The following is an 18,880-nucleotide window of genomic DNA, read 5'->3' as shown; positions in this document are numbered from 1 at the left end:
ATGTTTTCTACATCTGGGCTTCTGAAACTTTTTCCACTTGCAACCTCTTTTCCCTTAAGACTGTTTTACATGCCCTCCAGTGTATAGGTATATAAAATAGGCATAAGAATCAAACATTAACTCATAATAAATAATAATTTCATGACCCCCCACATTCACATATGGGATCTGGAACCATAATTTAAGAAGCAGGGCTCTAAAGCACAGCTCAGGAGCTATCTTCAACACAAGTCTTCCCTGATCCTTCCCATCTACCAATTCACTCTCCCTCTTGCAATGACTTTGCATGAATATTTTATTTTTACTTTCACCACCAGTACAGTGTTAACTCTTTCAGGACAGATATGGTTTCAAGGCTCCTGAATTAGCAGGGTCTATTTAGCTCATAGTAGACTTTTTTCCCCTTAAATTCTCAATGTCTAGCACTAATGGATGCTTATTTAATTAACGCTCCTTATTTGCTCGATTGATGGGATGGTACCATCCCTTTCCCCAATAGAATATGAGCTGGCGGGTGTCTCCTGGTCCAACACAGTGCCTGTCTCCGTGACTCTTAAGAGGTGTCCAAAAATGCTTCATGGATTGAAAATGGTCACCATAGGGAAGAACGGATTTTCTATAGAATTGTACTAGGAGCTGAGGGATGGCCAAGATTACTCGTGGACCTCACATTCTCTTCTCTTCCAGCCATTCAAACTTATGCTTCCAGGAATGAGGGAGAATACCTGTTTCTCTTGTGCTTCTTAGAACTTTTCTTTTTCTTCTTTTTTACTGGAGATGGACTATAGGAGGGGGACCTGTCAAAGTAAAGGAATACAGCTTAGAAAAAGAACTTATGGGGACACACTTGAAAAATGAACAGTAACCACTTAGATTAAGTCTAATGATTGACAATATACAGACAACTTTCCCCACAACAATCCTTTAAGGTAGCACGATTTTTTTAAATTAAAAAAAAGTGGTACATTTTGTTTTGTGTTTCCCTGCATTTTCATATATCTTCCTCAGCCTTCCCCATCTCAGAGCAGCATTTACTACAACAAAGAATTAAAAAGAGAGGAGAGTTTCTTCACATGTATTTTAGGCGTATTGCTGACCTTCTCAATGGAGGGGAGAGCAGTTGGAAGGAAGAAGACGATATGGAAATCATAATTTAAAAAAAAAATGAATGTTAACAAATTTAAACAGCAGATAGAACACCTGCCCTGGAGCTAAGAGGACTTGAATTCTAATCAGATCACACACACACTTTGTAGGTGTATGACCTTGGGCAGGTCAAGTACCTCTAATTGCCTCTCAAAACAAAACAAAACAAAAATGTTAAAAATAAGAGATAAGGAGAAAAATCAACCCAGTTAAATTAAGCTGCACAGCAGCAGAGTCTGATAGGATGGCCAATATTCCATAATCAGTGTTCCCTACTCTGAAAAGAACAGAGTAAATAGTGTTATCTTGTTTTACAGATAAGGAAACCAAGGCATGTGTAGCCGAAGGTGACTTAACTGCAGTCACACCCCCAGGAAAATTTAATTCTCTGTTAATTAATTATAAAATTAATAATAATTTTAAATTAAATAAATAAAAAAATTAAATTAAATAAAAAAAATGAAATTAAAGCTCAGTGATCTGAGCTCAGGGATTCTAACTCCAAATCCAGTGCTTTTTCTGCTTCAGAAGTTGGTTGCTGGAGACATGTTTGAAACAAGGTCCCATTCTTTTATTTTTAAGTTTTAGAAATAATTTTAAGATAAAAAAAAAACCCACTTTCATAATAACATTCTCAAAAGAGGCTAAGGGAAGCAGGGAGGAGATATTTCTGAGCACAGCTCAGGAGAGCCACCTGTCTCTAATCCAGGTGGGATTGATGAAGTGGGAGGGGAAGAAGAAATGGTTTCTTACTTAGAGATTCTGGGGAGATAATGATGCATAATAATGCAGGTGAGGACCCCCCAGCAGAAACAGCAATTGATTGGGTAAGGAGGGAGGGAGAACCCCTACATTTGTTTGCCTGTGGAGCCCAGCTCTTCCTGATGCTCTCTGTTATCTGCTTTCTCCAATGTTTAGTTGACCTTATTGGATACTGGAGGATCACTTGACATCCTCAAGTCTTGTGAGCATTCTAATGATTGCTTCTTAACTTAATGTGGTCCTAAAGGGGCTCAGTTTCTCCATGCTGCTTATAATCATGAGAACACCGCAAGCTCACATTTCTAACTCTTTCCTTTTTCGCCTGCCTCTAGAGAGTCTATTTAAATGCAAGGGCAGATCAGGCTCCTAGAGGTCTTGCCTCCTGGTCAGGAGAATAGAGGGATAAGGTTGATACTACCTGGGACCTGGAAGGGGCCTTAGAACAGGGAATATCAGAGCTGGGGTAATGGGTTGCTGGGTTGGAAATGGGACTTTAGAGATGATTCTATCCAATCTGAGGTACTTGTTCTAGTACTAATCACACCAGTCTATGCCCTCATGTCCACGATATAGTCAGTAGTTGATACCTTCCCAATAGGCCTGAAAGTGATCATCAGCCCACTTGCCTCTCCTCCTTTTTCCTCTCCTCAGCCCAACCCTGAGCAGACTTGTCTGGCAAAGCTCCCCTTCCTGCACATGTCCCACAAATACATATTATGTGCTATATGCTAGACACCGTCTAAATGCTTAGGAAAGGGAGACAAAAGGGAGACAAAACAGTTCCTTCAGATCTCATATTTCCATAATATATTCATGGGCAATGACTCAAGACCCTTCACTGCTACACATCTCACCACTACAGAACTCATTAATCTTACTGAGCCGCAGGACCTGGTAGCCATGGTCCAAGGATCCTGGCTACTCTTTAAGAGACCTCCTGAAGACAGCCCTACAGAATTCACAGTCTATAGTCCAGGGTCCTTCCCAATTTAATAATCATTTGGTAAACAATCTGTGCTTATGCTGGAGATAAAGAAGACAAAAGTGAAACATTTCTTGCCCTCAGAAAGCTTTCAGTCACCCCTCTGTCCCAACTTAGGTCCCTTTTTTGGCCATACTTGAAGCACCCTCCTAATCACTGGCCAGGTTCTCTTCTGAGTGGCCCTGAATTGGAGGTGTCTATGCAGTGGAAGAAAGATGCCTCCTCTTATTTATATGTTATCAGTCTCTTTTATAGTCTAGCCTCTAAAAATGTAGATTAGATTTATTGCACAGGACCGGCCAAAGCAAAATGATGAAGATTGTTCTTTGTATTTACTCTTACATGCTGGGATCTTTCTGGCAATAACAGGTCTCATCAATAGCCCAGGTGTTGGTTTCAATAAACTTTTTTTCCCCAGGTGATTAAACTCTTTCTAAAAATTGTTTAGAAGCTGGCATCTCAACAAGTTTCTGGGCCTGGAAATCAGCTTAATACCCAGGGAACTGCAAAGAACATTGCTCTTGGAGTCAGAAGACTTGGATTTCAATTGTTATTCTGTCTCTAATCATCTGGAACAAATAATCCCATTTTTCTGGACCTCAGTTTCTTTAGCTGTACATTGAGGTATGATTTCTAAAGTCCCTTCTATCACTAAAAGTTTATTCAATTCTTGGGTGTCTTTATTTTCAGCACCCCTCCCTCCCTTCACTTGGTCTCCTCAGGGTTCTCCTGCCAGTGATTTAGGGGAAGAAATCATCTTGAAATTCAAAGTTAGGATAATGGGATTGTAGATCATTGGATCATGGACCAGAAGGGACCATAGAGATCATCTAGTTCAGTGTTCACATTTTACAGGTGAGTAAACTAAGGCTCTGAGAAGAGAACATAGCTAGTAAATATCAGTGGTAGGATGTAAACCCTAGTATTTCTGACTTCCTATGGAATGCACTGTGAGAAATAGAATCATCAGTCAGTCACATCCGGCTCTTTTTGATCCCATGTCAGGGTTTTCTTGACAGAAATACTGGAGTGGCTCGCCATCGCCTTCTCCAGGTCATTTTACAGAGGAAGAAACTGAGGCAAACAGAGTAAAGTGACTTGCCCAAGGTCCCACTGATAACAAGGCTGGATTTGAATTCAGGAAAAGGATCCTTTTCCTGGAAAAGGAAATACTGGAAGTCCAGTATTCTTTCCATGGTACCATCTACCTCCCTATTTAAAAAGGGGATTAAAAAAGGGGGTATTAAAAAAGATAATAATGCACAAATATACACACACAAAAGGAATTTTACGAGACAAAGGTAAGGAGGGAATGCTTTCCAGGCATGAAGGACTTTCTATACAAAGTCATGGAGGTGGGAGATGAATTTATCTATTAGTTTCCTCTTTGATTACAGAACTCCATTGTCATTAGACCTGTGCATAGATCTTCTATCTCCTGCTGCTTTGAATTATGGAAAAACTCCCAAGTCTATCTGCTCATTGGATGTAAGGTAATGGGAGTCTTGGATCATCTGGTAGAGAAAAGCTCGTGTATCAGTCAGGTTCCAATGGAAAAACCATGGGAAAGTGGAGCAGGGAACATGGTCTGGGGTTGCTCTCTGCTGCCACTTGCAGGCTTTTGTGCTCACTGTCCTTGGCACCCTTGTTTTGGGAACCAAGCCATCTTTTTTTTTCTTAAATAATAGCTTTTTATTTTCAAAATCCATGCAAAATTAGTCTTCAACATCCATCCTTGCTAACCTTGCGTTCCAAATTTTCCTCTCTTCCTTCCCCTACTCCCTCCCCTAGACAGCAAGTAATCTAATCTATGTTAGACATGTGCAGTTCTTCCATACATATTTCCACACTTATGCTGCACAAGAAAAATCAGATTAAAAAGGAAAAAAAAAAAAACGAGAAAAACCAAACAACAACAAAAAGGTAAAAATACTCTATTGTGATCTACATTCGTCCCCATGCTCCTCTTTCTGGAAGCAGATGGCTCTCTCCATCACAAGTCTATTGGAATTGAGCCATCTTTGTTTCAAAATTGTAGTTGAGCTTGAATGATCACAGGACATCTGTGCCTCAGCTTTTAAGGTCTCTGGTTTTGGAACCATGTCACCTCAACTCTTTACACAACTCTGGTCTGGATATGACAATATTGTCTATAATGTAAGAGGTTTTCTTTCATTTCCTCTTCTTTTTGGGGGTGATGGTGAGGCAGTTGGGTTTAAATGACTTGCCCAGAACATATAGCTAGAAAATGTCAAATGTCTGAGGTCAGCTTTGAACTCCCGACTCGTGAGCTAATGTTTTGTCTACTGTGCCACCTAGTTGCCCCCTTTCATTCTTTGCATACCTATTTCATTAGCAAGAGCCTGACTTTGAAATAAAGGTCCTTAACCGAAAGATCGAATGTTCCTTGAGGATAGAAACTGTTCATATCTATCTGTATCTGTTCAGTCAAGGAGCATTTAATAAGCTTCTATGGGTCAGGCCCTGTGCTAACTGTTTTATATGGATACAAGAAAGGCAAAACAAACCAACAAAAAAACAATTCCTGCCCTCGGGAAGCTTGTAATCTGATGGGAGAGACAACATGGAACTAATTATGGACAAACAAGATCTCTAGATGTATATCTATATACTGATATCTATTAATCTACTATCGCTATCTAGATACATATTTATTTACTTATCTATTTGCTAATTTACTATGGTTATCTATAGATATATTTGTTTCTCTATGTATATTTACCATCTAATATCTACTATACCTACCACATACTATCCACTATAGCTAAATCTAGATATCTATATTATGGACAATTATAGATTATATCTATATACTAATATCTATTTATGAATCTACTATAGATATCTAAATAAATATTTATTTACTTTCCTATTTTACTAATTTACTCCTAGTATATTTACTAATTTAGTATAATTAGCTACAGATATATTTATTTATGTATATTTACCATCTACTATCTACTATCTACTACCTATTGTCTATAATAGCTATCTATAGATATCTATATTATGGACAGTTATATGTGTATATTTACATACTAATATCTATTTATTAATCTACTATAGCTATCTATCTAGAGCCACATTTATCTACTTACTAATTTACTAATTTACTATAGTTATCTATAAATATATTTGTTTCTCTATGTATTTTTACCATCTACTATCTATATACTTACCACTATTGCTATCTTTCTATCGATATCTATATGCTTGATAATACTTATATTATTACTGCTTATTTACTAATTTATCTTTCTATCAATCTATATCTATATCTGTATTCTCTATATCTATATCTATATCTGTATTTCTCTCTTATCTCTGACTCTCTGTGTCTGTCTCTTGTCTGTCTGTCTGTCTGTCTCTCTCTCTCTCTCAGTGTCTCTGAAAAATTGGGGTCAATCCCATAAGTTTTTATCCCTAAAATGAACAAAATGTTCTCCAAGGCTCCTTTAAGTTCTAGCTCCAGGAATCAATTAAAAAACATTTAGTAAGTACCGATTATGGACCAGTCATGATGTTAGGATCTTGTAGGTTAGGGAGACAGATCGATGCATGGAAAGAATGTTGTATTTGAACTTGGAAGACTGGAATTAGCCCCTGATTCTGCCATTGCTACCTGTGCAAGATATTAGGTACATCTCTTTCTTTCTCCAGTGTTTCAGTTTATTCATCTGTAAGATGAGGTGGTCGGTATCCTCGCATAGCAATACTCCCCCATTTTGCTAACACCAGATTAAAATATAATTGGGAAATATTTAACAGAATAAATAAAAAATATAATAATAGTCGTTTATGGTTTTCTAATTCAACATGCAAAGGGAAGCTAGATAGTACAGTGTATATAGCATCAGAACTGGAGTCAGGAAGATCTGAATTTAAATTCAGCTTCAGATAGTTACTAGCTATGTAACCCTGGTCAAATCACTTTACTCTGCCTCAGTTTCCTCATCTGTGAAATGAGCTGGAGAAGGAAATGGAAACCACTCCAGTATCTCTGTCAAGAAAACCCCAAATGGGGTCACAAAGAGTTGGACATGGTTGAAATGACTAAACAACAATAACAGAGTTAATAGGTAGCTATCACGGATCTTCAGGTATGGCTTATGTCCTTTCCTTTTGAGTTTAACCCCAGTGGGATAGATGACTAGAGGCCCTTTCTAACTTTAGATCATGGACCAGAGACATCCCAAGGGGCTGAACATGAGCCCTGGTTGGTTCTGTACAAAGAAACACGTGTTATCATTTAAACAAGTACTCAGGGGATTCTATTGACCAAAACTCCCCTTGGTCAATACCCTCTAATGCTACAATCCAGCTTGACCATCTCAATACAGTTAAATTGAAATACTTATTAAGTTCCATCATATGTAGGAGGCTTTCCTCATCTTACAGATGAAAAAAAAAAACTGAGGTTCAGAGAGGGATGAAAAGATTTGCCCATTGGTCACTCAGCAAGCTCCCAGTCACTTGTCAAATTCTCCTACTTGACCTCAATTCATGCTTGTTCCAGTTGAGAGCCAGACAAGGGAACTAAAATGTGTTCCCTGCTTGGTCCTCCCTTTTTCTTCCTCCAAACTAGGAAGACCTCACCTCCTTCGCTTCTTTCGAGCTGATTTCTTCTTTTTCTTCTTGCCCCTGGAGGAAGGCGGTGGCGTCAAATCCTTGTCCCGGAATGCACTGGAGAGATACAAAGGAGGAGAGTTGAAGGAGCTGTAACTGAGGTGGGGCAGTCAGGGCACCGCACCAGAGCAGAGAAGGTATTGGCAGTATATTGGCAGTTTAGAAATAAATTTTTAAAAAATTAAAGAAATTTGCTATTTAGTTTTGAATTGAGTTTGAGAAGACTGGCAACTCCTTTGCAAATTATATAGTCTGACTAAGAATTGTCTGGGGGCACTGAGAGGTTAATTGAATTTCTAAGAGTCACTCAGTCAGAATGTGTCAGGTTTTGAACCCAGATCCTTCTGACCTACCCATGATAGGATCCTGCTTCTGATTTTAATTATTTATTTGGCCTTCTCTCCCTTCCTGGCACACTGCACTATGCCTTTGTTTTGGTCATCACATATATTTAGAATGCACTCTCTCCTTAGATTCCCTCTCATATGGCATCTCTCTTCCTTTAATAATAAGCCCAATGCTTGACACCTTTTAGGTGCTTAATAAATGTTGACTGATGGGTTAACACTCAGTTCAAGCACCATCTTCAGCATGAAGCAACTGTTAGTGCCCTCTCTTACATTTTATAGTTTAATCGTTTTTCAGCCATGACCCCATTTGGGGTTTTCTTGGCAGATACTGGAGTGGTGTTCCATTTCCTCCTCCAGTTCATTTTACAGATGAGGAAACTGAGGCAAACAGGGTGAGAGGGCTTGCTCAGGATCCCATGTCTAGGCAGCATTTGAAGCTGAATTTGAATTCAGGTCTTTCTGACTGGTTCTAGCCCTCTATTTGCTTTGCTACCTACGAACTACCTTATATCTAGTGACTTGATATTTGTGTAGTACTTATTTTTATATGAACTTGTCTCCTCCATTACAATGTAAGCATGTTTTGAATAGGGATTATCTCATTTTTTCCTTTGCATCCTCAATTCCAAGCACAGAGTCTGACACTTAGGGAGAGTTTAGTAAATGCTTTTGGGTTGAATTTTAAAATATTATTATTATATTACCAGATCTGTGATTTCACCCAGATTAGGAACTCCAGGTGAAGAAACTCTCTCTGCCATACAGATCAGGGCCTTCTTGATAGAGCTTAAATGTGCCCAGATGCTGAGGAGAGAAACAACTCGTACAGGGTGGCCGATGTGAACCTAGGCCCTGACTCCAGTACCCTTAACTGCCTCTCCTAGCTTCTCACTGGTTCTAGTAATTTGTCAGGACACTCCCAGCTGTCTGCTGTGTTTAGTCCCTTGGGGATTATATCCCCTATATGATTTTTCCTCTGGTCTGGCTGCCCTAACATTGGTCTTACAACATCCATGGCTCTCTGGCTATAGCCCATTTGAATCTCTTGACCACTTTTCCCGTTCTATCTCCCAACATTTGAGGTACATCTCATGCCCAGGATGCAAACATGGCTAGCTGCAACCCTGCTCTTATTGATCCCACCATCAGATTCCTAAGGACTATCGCAGTCCCGAGGGATCTTGATCTCCTGTCCATTCAACAAGCAAGGCCAGTGCTTAATTAACATTCCGTGCCTAATTTGGCCACACTTCAAATTAAGTATCTTAAATAAGAAGTTAATGTAGATCTAATGAGACGGGTGGTATGTTACCCAAGTGGCAATTGATTATATTCAACATATTTATGGAGGTTAATGGCTCGGTAATAGATTTATTATTGCACTTTCAAATGGTTCACCTTGGTAAATAAATAACTTTTTAAATAATTAATTGGCATTTAGGCCCCAAGGAGTCACAACTGCCTCTACTGTTCTGACTGCTACTTAATAAGGATGTAATACGTGTTAAATAACAGCTGATTGTTAAAAGCATATTTACCAAGGCGTAATGGAGTGAGAGCTGTCACTGATACTTCCCTCCCCCTGCCTTAAAAGGCTCCATCCTCAGGACTGAGCATTTTTCCCCATGCAAAGCAGGTTCCATCTCAATTAAATTAAAATGCACAGGAGGTAGGTAAATGAACTCAAGTTATCTCCTGGATAATGGGACTGGATTGAGGGCCGTTAAATACACCATTTCAGGAGGAAAAAGGGATGATTTGGGATGAGGAGTCACTTGGCATTCAGCAGATGCAAATGTGGCCTAACCTTGCTAATTTACCCTAAGGAGAGGAAGACCAAGATGACCCTGAAAAGTCTGACCAGGAGGAACAGGAAAAATAAATGCGATTATGGAGTCTATTTGTTAACCATTATTAAATGCCTACTGTGTGTTGAAGAAGAGAACTGACCTCAAACATTAGTAAGTGGATTGAAATAGAGAGCTGACCTCAAATGCTATTAAGCACTTATTGTGTATTGAAATGGAGAACTGACCTCAAATGTTATTAAGCACCTACTGTGTGTTGAAGTGGAGAGCTGGCCTTTCTAGCTTAAAGGTTAGCATTCTATCTATTACATTACCTGAGTTGAATATAAAGAGGGCAGTCTGGATTACTTTCAGGTAGTTGCAAAGCTCTATTATGGACCCCAAGGTTTCCATGAAAGCCAAGTCACAGAATTTCAACATTAAGATTTTACCATGGTTATTGTGTGTGATGGTGAATCCTGCAACATCACTGTCTACAAAGAACTAAAGAGAGCCAGAAATGGAAAGTCAGGTCTTCCTAACACAATGGAGAGATCGTGGTGGGCAAGGGCAAGGTACTAACTATGAACTTGAAAAAAGAATTGGACAAAATGAATTGGAGGAGGGAAGAGGAGACATAGAAGGTGAGGGATGATAGATGGACAATCAGAATGCTCCATGGCTATCTTTGCAATATTGGGAGAAATCAGAGAAAGCGTCTACCATATTGGATAGACCTGCTGTGTCAAGTTAGCTGGAAGACGTGGAAAATCTTCTGGGTTGGACAGGCAAAGATGTGAGTTGGCTTGTAATCTGCACTGCTGAGATCTCAAAGACATGGGATCCCATTTGTATTGGAGAGGACATGAAAATAGATAAAAATATCTATATCTTTCATAGAAAACTAGAACATATTTCTGATGATGATTGGTGTGTATTGTATGGAAAGACCACTGATAGATCTAAGTTCAAATTCTGGTTCTTCTATGTACTAATTCTGTCACCTTTGAAAAATTCTGGGTCTCAGTGATCAATTTGTAAAATGAAATGGGTAGACATGGTAACCTCTAAGATTCTTATGAGTTCTAGATCTATCATCTAGTGTAAATCTAGCACAAAGAACATATTTGAAGTAGACTGGTCTTGTAATAATAATAGTTCATAGTGCTTAGCATGTGGCAGGCCCTGGGTTAAGCACTTTGTAATTACTATCTCAACTGATTCTCACAACAATCTTAGAAGACAGGTGCTATTATTTTCACCCCCTTTTGACAGATAAGGAAACTGAGGCAAACAGAATTTAAGTGACTTTTAAATCACAAAGTGATTTAAGGGTCACATAGCTAGTAAATATCTGTGGTTGAATTTGAACTCAGGTCTTCCTGACCCCAGGCTTGATCATCTATCCACTGTATCACCTAGCTGCCCTTGCTGAAGAGCTTTAGAGAAGTATTGGAAGATATTATTATATCTCAAAATAACTTCAATAATTTTATGGACAGCAATTCTGTTTTGGTTATTTTAAGGAAACTTGGATGACTAGAGATAGATGTTTTAGGATTGGGCAATCAATCAACAAGCATTTCTTAATCACCTACTATGTACTATGCAGGATGCAAGCTACAAAGTTAGCCGTTAAACAGGTCCTGCCCTCAGGGAGCTTATACTCTAGCTAGGCAAACATTGTACATACTTCTAAGTATTGACAAAATAAATACAAAGTAATAGGAAATGATTAATAGAGATAACCAAGGGACTGATTTGAATCTCTGACTCTTATAACACAGTCTCAGGGTCAGATCAATAGACAGGGAGGAGACTTACAGGAGAGTCAAGGTCATTAGTCTCCTCATTGTTGTTCTCATTTAAAGTTAGTTTTTGTGACCCCATTTGGGGTTTTCTTGGCAAATATAAATGGAGTGGTTGGCCATTTCCTTCTCCAGCTCATTTTATAGGTGGACAAACTGAGGCAAACAGGGTAAAGTGACTTGTCCAGGATCACATAGCTAATAAATGTCTGAGGTTAGATTGGAACTCAGGGAAATGAGTTTTCCTGACTTCCAATCCAGTGCTCTTTGCACTATGGTGCCCCCAGTGGCTGATCAGTCAACTAGTACAGGATTTCCTCAAGTTTGTCCACTTGTGACACCATTTTTATGTGATATATATATATATATATATATATATATATATATATATATGGGTTTGGTTTGTATATTTTTTTGGTATATATAAGATATATACAAACCAAACCCCTTCACTGATAATACATCATAATTTCATGGCTGCAGTGACCAGACCCCATATGGAAGCTACCATATGGTAGCCAGGTACTAGTATATATGAAAAGCCTCCTATGTGCCAAGAACTGTGCTGTTAGAGAGGAAGAAAGAGCTGGATAACGGATAAGTGCATAGTGCCTAACCCTAAATCCAGGTGATCTACATACTGGATGAGAGAATCTCAGCCAAGCACTGAGATAGACATTAAACTGAAGATTTGACCTAGGGGAAGCTGGCCTGAGAGCCAGATTTAAATCCTGGGTCTGCAGTCATTGGCTGGGTAACCTGGGGCAAAGGACTCCTTATCTCATGAGATGAGATTCTCATCTTGAAAATGAGAGATGGAATAGATGACCTCTTAGTATTTTTCTAGAGCTGAAATTCAATGTTCTAAGGCCCCTCCCAGTTTGATATCCTTTGTTCTAAGGTCTCTCTCAGCTCAGAGACCTCATGTTCTAAGGACCCTCCCAGCTCTGACATCCCCTGTTCTAAAACCTTTCTCAGTTTGGCCATCCTCTGTTCTATGGTTCCTCCAGCTCTGACATGCCCTGTTCTCAGAGTTCTCAGTCCCTCCCTACTCTCACTCTGTACATTGTCGGGGCCCTTCCTCTAATGTTCAATGATTCCGTGCATTCCTCCTCAAAGCCAGGCCTTGAGCTGCACGCTTCCCTCCCCCTTGCTCCCAGGATAATCACCAAAGGCTCCCAGAGTCCCCTCTTCCCCCCTGCCCTCCCCTCTCAGTGCCAGGCCGCCTTGAGCAGAAATCCCCTTTCTGCCTGTTGAAGATAACTTCTTCTGCCTTTGAAGCTAGACCTCGGCTCTCACGGACTGATAGGATTTAATTGTTTCTGTCCGATTGTAATCAAAGTCTAATTAAAGCCCCGCCACGGGGATGTTGGGCCTGGCAGGTGAGCGGGCTGCAGATATGACAGTGTGGAGCAAACCTCCTCTGCTCTTGTAGCCTCTCTCATAAAGCCGAACCAAGACACGCCTGCTCGCCCAGGGGAGACCAGGCTGAGCTCTGGGGGCCTCTGAGCTAGCTCACAAAACTTGGTTACTTTCCCCGCTGTAAGAGGACTTTATCCAGTCTTACTGGGAGGTAATGTGGCCCAGTGCAAAGAGCTCAGCCTCTTGGAGAACCTGAGAACAAATCCTTCTTTTGCCTCTGTAACCCTCAGTTTCCTCTTATGTAAAAATGAGCCAATGAAGTCTCTTCTAGCTCCAAAGTCACGATGTCCTGAGTTGGGTTCAATGCCAGTTCAATCCCTAGCAAGCTGGGTGAGTCGGGATAAGCCATTTAATTTCTCTAAGCTTAAGGAGTCGTATTTGATGACCTCAATGGTCCCATCTTGTTCTAAATCTCCCAATTCTGGGTGAGTTAGGGTCACCTCGATAGATGAGGGGCTCTATCATGGAATTGTGGGGGAAAGAGCAAAGCAAAACCCAGTCACCAGGTCTTTCTCTGCCCTTTCTTTTCCCTGTCTCCTTCCTAAGAGGCACTGGGGGGTTGGGGCCCGATCGCCCGATTCAAGGGCATCGCCTGCCTTTGCCTCCCAGTTGGCCTCTCAGCATGATGTCAGAACTTAGGGTAATGTGATTAGACAGGGTTTGACAGAGAATTCTAACCCTGGTGTCCTGGGGAAATCAGACTTAAGTGAATAGAGGGTCTGTTTTCCCTGTGAGTCAGGACAGTTCTAGGACACCCTTCTCCTGGGAGATCGAGCAGAGCTCTAGGATGGGAGGCCAGGGTGATATTCTTGGACTGGATTATTGACGGAACCCCCCTGGCAAACATCGGTGGTAGGGAGAAGGCAAGTTTCTCTTGGGAAAACTGTAATTTCAAAACACATACATTAGAGGTGAGATTTATTCCCCTCCATGAAAGGATTCTCCTCCTTTACATAGGGAGAACGCTGAGTTCCTTTGGTCCCTCCCTTAGGAAATCTCAGTGTTTACAGATCATTAACTGCTTGACAGAGAGCCTGGCAGAAGGCAGGGTGTGTACAAGAATTTAAAGCTACAGTTAAAAGCTGTCCTTGGGAAAATGGTGATTTCCACTGTACATTGACGGAATCTGGTAGGGGATCTTTCCATCCAACCGTTCTTTGTTTATGGAGAAGGGAAATGAGACCGGAGTGGGCCCGAGCTTTGCCTGAGGTCCCACAGGTAACAAGTGGCAAAGCTGGCATTACACTCATATCATCTCCTTCCAAATCCAGCCCTCCAGGCTGGATGAACGAGGAAACTGGTCCAGATTGTCAGGATGTGGTAAGAGCCATTATGGGAAGCCAGCTTCTCTGGCTTCAAATTAAGTGCTTTTGTCACAACAGTCAGTGGTATCATCCCCATGAAAGGTTGGTGTTCTGTGGAAAAGCTCTGGTTACCCCACCCTAGTGATGGCTCATGGGGGGACGGGTAAGGGGAGTGACTCACCTGTGTGTCCTGGTGGGTGTGAGCTCCTGGCTAGCCTTTCCCTGCTCCCAGCCATTAACGATGGAGGCCTCCGGCGTTGCGTGCTGTCTCAGCTTTTTTGGGGGTCCCTCCTCAGCTGCATATGTCATACAGCTCTGAGTTTCAGTGCTAGAGGGAAAAGACAAAGCCATTACAGAGAGACAAAGGCATCTGCATGCACTAGCTGGAGTGCTTAGTGAAAGATGAGGGTTCCAAAAAAGAATCACAACCACAACAGTTGACTTTTATTTAGCATTATTGCATTTTGTCTGGGGCTTGGCATTCCCATGGAAGGCCTTGGAGGTGACTGGAAACCAAATAGTCTCAGTCTCAGTAAACAGAATAATGGCCGTGGTCTCATGATGTTCCATCAGGGATCCCCAGTGTCCAGAGACAAAGCATTGTAGTACAATGGGGAGAAAGCTGGAAAAAGTCTTAGACTTTATCTGACTCAATGCTTCCATTTTTACAGATCGGGTAACAGAGGGCCAGCTAAGTGGAGAACACGTACAGTAGATATTCATGAAATCAAAGATTTCTATCTGAGGAGATTTCAAAGGCCATCCAGTATGGCCTCCTCACCATATAGATGAAGAATACTGAGACTGCAGAAGGGCTCACATAGTTAGTGAATAGAAAAGCTAAGATTTGAACCCAACACCTATGACTGTAATTCAGAATTCTTTATGTTCTTATTTGGAAAGCATTAGACTAGGAAACAGAAGGCTCAATTTTTTTCTTCCTCCCCTCCTTTTCTTTCTTTTCCTCCTCCTTTTCTTTCTCCTCCTCCTCCTCTTCTTCTTCCTTCTCCTCCTCTTTTTCCCTCCTCTTCTTCCTCCTTCTTCCCCTTAGAAAAGATTATTTCTCTGTCCCTTCCAGCTCTAGATGTAGGATTCCATAAGCCCATGATCTCCGCGGTCCCTTCTAGCTCCATGAGAATCAACAATCATTTCTTAGGAGTCTGCTCTATGTGAGGCATTGTGCTAAGAGCCATGCAAATGATGGAATAGGTTTAAGACCCTACGGAACCATAAAGTGCTGCATAAATGTTTTTAATTAAATTTTATTTTTTCAATTATCCCAAAACTGCCTTTTCTCTCTCTTTACCTCTACCCAATGAAAAAAAAAAGGAAAGTACTTCTAACAAATATCATCGATCAAATGAAATCCCTGTATTATCCATGTCTAATATATATTAGAAACATATATAGACACATAGATGTTTCTTTTTTACATCCATACATGTGTATCATACATATCATCACATATATATGTTTATGTATATATTTACTTTATATATATATATGTTTATGTATTTCAGTGGGGTGTATGTATGATATAGGTATATCATAGTTATATTCCTTCTTCAATACATGCATATACAAATATATATATATATATATACATACATACACATATGCATATGTATATATATATATATATGTATGTATATATGTATACACACCCATAGCATCTAGGTGGTCCAATGGGTGGTATGCTAAATCTGGAGTAAGGAAGACCCATATTCCTGAGTTCAAATTCAGTCTTAGATATTTTTTAGCTGTGTGACTCTGGATAAATAATTTCACTCTCTTTGCCTCAGTTTACTCATCTGTAAAATGAACTGGAGAAGGAAATGGAAAGCACTCCAGTATCTTTGCCAAGAAAACCCCCAATGGGGTCATGAAGAGTGGGACATAACTGAAAAATATATATATACATATGTATATATATATATATATATATATATATATATATATATATCTTAATCAGCATCTTCCCAGTCATTTCTGGTAGGAAGTAGGTAGCAAGTTTTGTCATGAATTTTCTGGAACTGGGATCAATCACTGTATCGATCAAGGTTTTGAGCCTTTCAAAGTTGTTTGTCTTTGCAAGATCATCGTCATGGGAGAAATTGTTCTTCTGATTCTGCTCTTCTCATTGTGCATCAGAGGGTACATAATTATTTGCATGTTTCTTTGAAACTGCCCCTTCATTATTTCTGACAAGTGATAGATTAATTGTGAGCAATGCCAGAAGGATTGGCAGGTTTATCGTGTTCATCCCTTTCATTTTACAGATGAGGAAACTGAGACCCAGAGAATTTCATTGTCTTCATCGAGATCACACAATTCCTATTATATAGGACCATAGATTTAGAGTAGGAAACAGCCCTAGAGACCAGCTAGCCTAGCCCTCTCCCCCTTTTTACAGAGGAATAGAGTAAAGCCCGTATAGGAAGAGGAGGTAGGTCCACCACTATCCCACAGCAAATAAATAGAAGAGTTGGGATCTGAAATAGGTTCTGACTCTATTCAAAACCACTTTGCACAGCAGCCACCATGATAATGCCTCCAATTCGAAAGCAGACCCCAGATCTGTCCTCTAATCAGAAAAGGGTCTTCATAAGGGCCTTTATCCCGTGGAACAAAATAAGCTCATGCTATCTCTATGTCTACACTTTCCTCCAGGGAAAGTGAACTTTGTAAGCACTTCCTCTTAGAGAAACCACAGCAGAAACAGCCCTAGCTAAAGCTATGGATTGGTGAAAAAGGAGATAGTGATTTTTTAGGTGAGCAAGAAAATGAAGGGCACCTCAGGGACTATTTGGCAGCAGGGAAAAACAGAGAGAATAAGGATGCCATTATTGTTAACACTACCTTCTTCTTGAAATTATGTTGCAGAATTTTGTATGTGATTATATGTAATTTGTATACACTTTGTGTCTTCCCATTAAAGTGTAAGCTTTCGGAGGGTAGCAAATGATTTGCCAAAATCAAAAATGATTTTACAAAAGTCTTTGTATCTCCAGAAGGTAGCAGAGTACCATGAATGTAATTGGCACCTAAATGTGTGCTGAATTGATTTTAATCTCTCACAGTGCCCAACACAGATTTTGGAACACAATGAACATTCTTTAAACTTTAGTGATAATCTTTTTAAAAAATTATGTTATTGAAGCTTTTGATTTTCAAAACATATGCAAGGATAATTTTTCAACATTGACCCTTGCAAAACTTTGTGTTCCAATTTTCCTTCCCTTCTCCTCACTCCCTCCTCACTCCCCTAGATGACAAATAATCCAATATATGTTAAACATGGTAAATATATATGTAAATCCAATATAGGCATATATATATGTGTGTGTGTGTGTGTATACACGATCACCTTGCTGCACAAGAAAAATGAGATCAAAAAATGAAAAAAATGAGAAAGAAAATAAAATTGAAGCAAACAACAACTAAAGAAGTGAGAATGCTCTGTTGTGATCCACACTCAGTTCCCATGTCCTCTCTCTGGGTGCTGATGGCTCTCTTCATCACAAGACCATTGGAACTGGCCTGAATTATCTCATTATTGAAGAGAGCAGCATCATACAATCTTGTTATTCTATACAATGATCTCCTGGTTCTGCTTATTTCACTCAGCATCAGTTCGTATAAGTCTCTCAAGGCCTCTCTGAAATCAGCCTGCTGGTCGTTTTTTATAGAACAATAATATTCCATAACATGAATATACCATAACTTATTCAGCCATTTTCCAACTGATGGACAGCCACTCAGTTTCCAGTTTCTTGCCATCTAATGATAATCTATGGAGAATAATTACAAGTTAATTTCCATCCCTTTCAAGGACAGGACAAGAACATATGATTTTAAATGGTGTCTCATAGTGTCTAAAATCCTATCAAGGAACTTGTTCCTCAGTGATCTGCTGGAACTATCCATGTATTGCAGAAATATAAAATCACATTTATATGTGGAAGAGAGCTTGAGAGGGTACCAGGTCCACTCCTCTACTTTTATAAAGGAGGACTTTGAAACTCAGAGAAATAAATTTCAATTCAATTAAATTCAATAAATATTGCTAAGCGCCTACTATGTGCCAGGCACTGTGTGATATTCTATCGATAACAAAGAGGCAAAATACAGCCCCTACAATCATGGAGCTTACAATCTAATAGAGGTGACTGGTCAAAGTCATACAAGTGATAACAAATCAGAGAATAGATCTGAACTTAGATTTTCTGAGTCCAATCCCAGTTTTTTGTTTTTTTTTCCCACAGTACTTTCTTGCTTGCATTATATCAGGAACAAGGAAGTTTTGTTATCAAGATGGAATTGAGCCTAGTAGCAGAAAAAAAATCATTCTTCAGGACATTTCCAATGATCTTGTGATGGACAGAGCCATCTGCACCTAGAGAGAGGCTGTGGGGATTGAGTGTGGATCACAACATAGCATTTTCACTTCTTGTTGTTTGCTTGCTTTTTGTTTTCTTTCTCATTTTTGTCCTTTTTGATCTGATTTTTCTGGTGCAGCAAGATAATTATGGAAATATGTACAGAACAATGGCATATGTCTAACATATATCGGATTATCTGCCATCTAGGGGAGGGGGTGGAGGAAAGGGAAGGAAAAATTTAGAACACAGGATTTTATTAAGGGTAAATGTTAAAAATGATCCATGCATAT

General features: G+C 39.8%; 1 protein-coding gene across 1 annotated transcript in view; it reads right to left on the bottom strand.

Moving 5' to 3' along the window:
• The window catches only part of SRRM4 (serine/arginine repetitive matrix 4), a 235,220-nt gene that overhangs the window by 56,551 nt on the left and 159,789 nt on the right, over positions 1-18,880 (bottom strand). Inside the window, exons 2-4 of the mRNA XM_031948684.1 lie at positions 14,390-14,536; positions 7,508-7,594; positions 726-797 (exon numbers count right to left, since the gene is read on the bottom strand). Of these exons, the coding sequence (XP_031804544.1) occupies positions 726-797; positions 7,508-7,594; positions 14,390-14,536 (306 nt within the window). The remainder of the gene's footprint in view (positions 1-725; positions 798-7,507; positions 7,595-14,389; positions 14,537-18,880) is intronic.

This window comes from Sarcophilus harrisii, chromosome 1 (assembly GCF_902635505.1).
Source record: "Sarcophilus harrisii chromosome 1, mSarHar1.11, whole genome shotgun sequence".
NCBI lineage: Eukaryota > Metazoa > Chordata > Mammalia > Dasyuromorphia > Dasyuridae > Sarcophilus > Sarcophilus harrisii.
The sequence above is the reverse complement of the archived record's forward strand: the minus strand, read 5'-3'. Positions and strand labels throughout refer to the sequence as shown.